Source organism: Bolinopsis microptera, chromosome 13 (genome assembly GCF_026151205.1).
Source record: "Bolinopsis microptera isolate Bmic1 chromosome 13, MBARI_Bmic_1.0, whole genome shotgun sequence".
Lineage (NCBI taxonomy): Eukaryota > Metazoa > Ctenophora > Tentaculata > Lobata > Bolinopsidae > Bolinopsis > Bolinopsis microptera.
The window spans coordinates 14414186-14421096 of record NC_087084.1 but is presented as its reverse complement, the minus strand read 5'-3'; the positions used below and the strand labels follow the sequence as shown (position 1 = coordinate 14421096).

The 6911-nt window shown below is 35.7% G+C and overlaps 1 protein-coding gene across 2 annotated transcripts in view; it reads left to right on the top strand.

The window, feature by feature from the left end:
* LOC134825307 (methylcytosine dioxygenase TET-like) overlaps positions 1-6911 on the top strand; it is an 80428-nt gene that overhangs the window by 57108 nt on the left and 16409 nt on the right. For both annotated transcript variants that reach the window (XM_063837475.1, XM_063837474.1), the window contains exons 2-4: positions 3571-3639; positions 4334-4426; positions 4652-4745. In XM_063837475.1, coding sequence (XP_063693545.1) covers positions 3577-3639; positions 4334-4426; positions 4652-4745 — 250 coding nt within the window. In that variant the 5' untranslated portion in view covers positions 3571-3576. The remainder of the gene's footprint in view (positions 1-3570; positions 3640-4333; positions 4427-4651; positions 4746-6911) is intronic.

Here is a 6911-nt window from a genome sequence, read left to right as displayed (position 1 = left end):
ACTTTCATGTTTTAACTATGCTTTGATAATACTTGTGCTATATAAAAGATGTTTTAATTTTGTCTTTGCCTCGAGCGTGCTAAATTACTCGATCTTCGAGATTTAAAAAAGGGCCCCCGACAGTTGAAACCAACCTGTTAAAATGCTCCCCTGGTGAGATATTGGTGAAAAACTGTCCCGATCACGTGATATGACAGATCAAGGACGTTGGTATAATTTCTCATTATGGTTTCAGCATATGCTTTTGTCAGGGATTGGGTAAGGGTTAGGGATGGGATCAGATTAGAGGGTTAGGGTTTCGAATATTCATTTAGGGCCAGCCAGAGAACGGGTTAAAAAGTCACGTGACAGTCCAGTGTAGAGTGATAAATCATCATTCTTTTGGCCTTATAATGAGTCATACTTTTACACAGTGATGTCTCTCCGTGGAGACAGAGGTGCGAGAAAAAACATTGTTGATATAAACAGTCTAGATCTTAACTTGGAGCCACAAGGCCAAGGGTAAAAAATTTTTGATTGTTAAGGGAATTTTTTGAATTCTTAAAGGGTTGATTTTATATAGGGTCATTGCTATATTATGTGTATATTGTTTGAATAATTTTTATATATACTTTTACACATTTGCTCACATCACTGTCATCGCTCTGACATGGTTAACCACTTTCCTTGTGTTGTTGGTTAATAAAATGAGCGGGATAAAAATACCTCTTTTCATTTCATACATTGGTCATCATATCTTATAGCCAATATTTAATTAACTAGTTTTATTTCACAACAATTATCAGATATGGAACGTCCCTCTTTCCTCAGCTGCAAGAACTGTTGCTTCACTTCCTGTAGCCTTGGTGTTACTGATCCTACTGAAGCTTCAGCAACATTCACCCTCTGTCCCCACCACATAGCCGAATGGAGAAGAATGCCCCACCTCCCCACCCCATCTACTATCCTTTCTACTTATCCTGAACCATCTATGAAACGTCCCAGACTTTCTTCCTCTAAACCAATGAAACAAGAAATTTTGTCAATGGAGAAACCTCTCTCCTCCACTCCCTCGATAACAGCTCCTGCCCCCGTCATATCTCAAATCCCAACCTCTACCTCAACCTCAACTTTTCTACCTAAATCACGACATGTCTCCAAATCGAAACCCAGACGTCCTCATACCTGGTCTCCACAAGGCTGCTTGGATTTCTATAACAAAGTAAAGAAAAGAATTCTTGACCCTGACTACCCGGTCAGTTTGTCCAATGCCATCCAATATGCCACTAATTCTAGGTGTAGTAGTAATAATCAAGGCTTCAAAATTAAACGAAATATAGCTGAGTTGATGATTCTGGACCACGAAACCTTTACCAGGACTAAACAAAATATGGATAGAGAACGGATGGATCAGACACACTGTTTGTACGAAGTTTCACTACAGAGTCTGAGTGACGAGTGTCACAAGATTCTCAGCACGCCGGAAATGATGAGGAAACGACAGATTGCTGTAGAGGATGGATTTATATTTGGGAAATTCGTCTTAAAAGATACTTGAACTTCAAAAAATTGTACATATATTGCAGTAATCTAATCTAATTGCAGCAGCACACACTTACTGTTACTATCACGATTGTACTATAAGCTGAAAAGCTCTCAGATCGATTTTGGGCATTCTTAACCACTTGATATAATGTTTAATAGTCATTAAATTACCTTAAAAGGTTCAGTGTTCGAATCCTAGTGTCACCTAGTCTAGGGAGTAGCTAAAGATCCATTGGATCTACCTTACTCGGGATTATTACGACGGGTTTATTAACGACCGGTTAAAATATGGTTCGGGAAAAATATGGCGAAATTGCTCAAAACCCACCACATTTTCCCGGTCGCCATTTTACCGGTGTCCAACCTTTCAATTTTAGATTCAAAAATTTTGTCTCAGATGTAAATTTCCTTATTAGAGATAAGCAAGTTTAGAAATTTTCGCAGTGCTAAAACTTGTGAAACAAGTCGAATTATCAATAATTGTTGAAAGTAGACAGAAATAATGACTCGTGGTTAATCAAACTTCGAAAGAATGCATCGTTCACATTGTTTAGAATTATGAATAAATGACTGATGAAACTGATTCATGTTATTGACAGTTTTAATTAATTCAAGTTTTAATTTAACTGTTACTTTTACTTTGAGTCCTATTTCATTATGTAGAGATAGTCAATACATAAGAAATTAAAAATTGGCCTATTTAAATCAACTTTGACAATAAGGATATATGACAAGAATTTGGCAAAAAGGTGAATTTTTTGCAATTTTAGCCAAATGAAGTCGAGAAACCTACAACAAGTGTCCCAATAGTCTTCTTTAGTGAATATGAGACAACGATTAAAATATGAGCACCCATACCCCTTCGGAACCCTAAAAGCTGAGTCGGCGGGTTTATTAACGACCGGTGAAAATGTGGTTCGGGAAAAATATGGCGAAATTACCCTAAACCCGCCACTTTATCCCGGTCATAATAATCCCGAGTAAGGTATGCGATCTCCTCGGTCAACTCAGCCGAATGATAGGAAACTTAATTGAGGGTTAAATGAGGAGGGGTACCTGTTAAAAGTTCAAGAAACTTCCAAGGATACCCCTTCAGTGCATACTGTAAACATAGTACTATTACTCCTTATAATCAAACGATAAGATATCTGTTATAAAGCTAAAGGTCCTGCTTAAGCTATCCACTCTGATAATTGATATCGATAATTATCTCCGATAATTCGTTAAAAAAAGTTATTTGCTTATCTAGATAAAATAAATTTTTATTGGTATAAAAATTCAATAGAAATAACCGAATACTGCCACAATACAGTGATAGAACCTAAATCGTTATCTGTTTATCTAGATAAAAGATAAAAGATTTCATACCGATAATGGATAGCCTACTCCTGCTAGTTATATATAAAATATATTTTTGTTCGCTTTAATTGATATTAAATAAAGTTGTACAATTATATGTTTTCTTGAAATTGTCGTTTTCTTGTCCTGTAAAATACTAATTATTATTAATACTTTCAACACTACTATATAACAAATAATCTGAGATCATAAATACGATGTAGTTACATTGAAACGTCGAGTAAACTCCTTTCCCTAATAAGAGCATTTTCACTTGTCGCAACAACCGGGATAAAGATAATTTTACACAGAATACATTTATATATTGAGTATCTATTTTTTGGATTATAACGCAAGACCAGCCGCAATCTTTATTTTAATATTGATTGTTGATACATACAAATATTTTATTTCATTTCATTTCATTTGATAAATAACAAACCTGCACTACTACTTTAAACACTCCTTTTTCTCGTTTTTCCAAAAATAGTTTTTTGAACTTTAGAATTTGCTTAATTAAAATGCTCTTAATTAGTTAACCCTTATTGCTTGAAAATATCGAGAATACGAATGATTTTTGTAGCAAAAATACATACCATAATTAGCGCGCTAGTTGTATTCAACTCTGCCAATACCATCACACGATTTGATTGAATGTATCATTTTCTATCTTTTATCATTTAAAAATTAACTCCCCTTCCTTTACAGCGGCCCATGGTCCAGGGTTGTGATTTGAACATAATGGACGTTAAGTCCAACGTCACCAAAAGCATCAAGGTAAATTAAACTTTAACATTATTGTTATATTGTTAATTAAACATATCTCTTGACATGGTTGCATGTTCTATAAATGTATTGTTAATATTTCGGTTTATTAGTGACCATTTATGAGCTGTTTTTGTGAATATTGTAAACAAGATGTGTTATGACGTCACGTGATGACGTCACGTGATGATGTCACTAGTCAGGTGACGTCACATGATCTCGTTAATTAGTTTTCTGTTATGTTTACAGTGTTTGAAAGTTTAGTGGTTCTACGGGGGGGGGGGGGGGGGGGGGGGGGGGGGGGGGGGGGGGGGGGGGGGGGTAATGACTACTTTTTTGGGGACTTGGGGAATTACGTCAACGATTTTACCCCGAGTCCCCATGATTTTTAGTCCCCATTAGTCCCCAAAAGTCTCCATTAGTCCCCATTTAGATGATTTTTAGTCCCCATTAGTCCCCCCCCCCCGGTTCTACTGAACTTGATTACGGACCGAAACAAACTGAAACGAGATTTTCCGTTTCACTATCTACTAACTATCCTATCTGGTCGGTAATCACCGTAATCAAGCCTAGGAGAAAAACTGATTCAAAGCAATACTTACTACTTATTACTTACGTTACATTGTAGGAAACCAATAGTCACCTCATCAGTCATTACGTGTTTATTTTGTTCATAATTTGATGTGTAATTACTAATGACTGTCAGGTAACGGTTCCCACGGAAGAACAGAAGCGATTAGCACAGTTATCCTCATTCGAACGAATAGAAACGATGCAAGATAATATTATTAAAAAAATGGTAAGTTTCTATTGTTCATGGTAAAAAGGGCTACACTGACCAATTCAGATCATTAAATCCGGTAAATCCGGCAAATCGAGACTCGCCCAAAGTTAGTAAAATAATTTAATGATAATTTTCTTGAAAGCACGTGCCATAGTTTTTACATGAAAAAGTACGAATATAACATACTCGTTGAAAGTTTTTATACATGAATGTGTTGCATATTAATTGGTTGCCTGACAGGTAGAAGTCACGAAGCACACGTATGAAGAGTGTGCTATGGAATTGGCGGGAACGGACATGGACATGGAATCAGCTATAACTAATTTAATAGATGGTAAATCCTTAGTCCTTATTAATTAATATACTGTTAATCAATGTACTGTTTATAGACTACTCAGTGGGATAATGTAAGTGTAGAATATTATTATAATATAATTCTTAAGTCATCGAGTACCTATTGTATGTATTCCAGGTGTATTTCTGTTGACTGACATACCCTTAAGTTTTAAAAGCTGTTTAAATGCCGCATCACGTTCTCACGCTATACCACCTTTTCAAATTTGCAGTTTTTAAAGCCTCAAATTGAACATGACTCAGTGTACTAAAACTTCATATCTTGTACAGTATACAGTATACAATGTACATGCGATATACATTATACACTGCACTGATAGTACACACTGATGTTTAAAAAACTATGCTTGCTATACGTACGTGTGATATATAATCACAAGTAATGTTACTTTACAATCGCTTCTGTGTGCTAGAATTAAATAGTTCAGCAAAGTTTCAATCCTTCTTCACGTCCCTTGCTCTACCTCAGGCAGGGTGGGTGCCAGGGGGGGGGGGGGGCACCAGCATGCAACGTTACGTCACATCATGCAACGTTACGTCACATCATGCAACGTTACGTCACATCATGCAACGTTACGTCACAGCATGCAACGTTACGTCACATCATGCAACGTTACGTCACTGCTTCACTGTCATAATACACTCAATCTTCTCTCCGCACAGAATTGGTTTTAAAGGATCACGTGATATAACTAAAAAGGTGGACATTTTTTCAAAAATTCTGGGGGAAAGGGGAGAAGTACGGTAAATCGGGGTTTTACTGTAATTGGTAAATTTAGGCGGGAAAAAAAAACTGTGCACATGATCTGACACGTTTCACTGCATCTCGTTCATCTTAAAATCAGTTACCAATTTATCACCAATTAATCAATTTATTAGTTATTAATTTGTTGAGGTATTCATTGAGTTTACGTAAACAAATTTCCAGACGGTGATTATATCAGGTTCCATTCCAGCCGTCACATACATGATATTATCATGCTAAGGAATACTTGAAGGAATACAAGGAATACAGACGTACAGGGCAAATTCTGGGTACTAAAACTCTGAAAACAAATAAATCATATTTCTCGTATCATGAGTTAAGTCACGTGCTAATTGTCTAGACACTGTATAGTAGACAACACAGTGACTCTTTTTATAAACAAATCATTAATATTATTCACAATCTGTGACACGTGACCTCTGCTATCCAATCATCTTGCAGAAACAGGACAGTTTCTTGTGATCTGGCATACTTTATCACATGAAAGCTTCACTTTTTATGTAACGTGACGTAGTGTGTGACGTAGTGTGTGACGTAGTGTGTGATGTAGTGTGTGATGTAGTGTGTGACGTAGTGTGCACAAACGAGGCTTGGAATCTTCAGTTTTAAACAAATTGGGGGAGTATGAGATAATCAAAGGAAAATTAGTATATTCTGAATTATGTAAAATACCACATCATAATAATTAGTAATTTTCTTTTGTATGATCATTAAATATTGTTAAATTCCACCAGGCCTTATCACATATTTTCTTACTCTTGATTGTTGTTCGAATTCGTCATTTCTTCCACCTGACTTGTACGCCAAAAGCAAAAACATACAAATGTTATTATCAAATCTAATCAGAATGTGTCAAAGTTAGTAATTAATAAGTAATTAATAAGTAATTAATGAGGTGAGAAGAATTCCATAGCTGCTCATTATATTCCGGAGATTGTACAAAGAATGCACTACATACCACTGAGGACTGACTTAATACACGATTTACACGATTTTTTTACACGATTAGAAAATTTATTTGTTATACTGGAATAATAACAATTTTAAAATATAAAATAAATCACTTCCCTCTGAAGTAGAACAGATGATGGGAGAGCTTCAAACATGGCTATGGAGGGAAGCGGTGTCTCACCGCTGGGAGGTAAATTAATACCCGTATCGCGATGGTAAAATTTTATGATATGAGATCTCAAGTAAAAAATAACACAAAAAATAAAAAGTGAATGTTGTCAGTGTAGTGAAATCGGAGGCAACATTAATAAAGACGTATACACTTAAACCGTTACAATTATAGTCCCTATCTTGTTTTAAATACTCACAATAAAATACACACAAAAAACACACAAACGTCCCCAAAACATTAACTTCAATTTATATTTC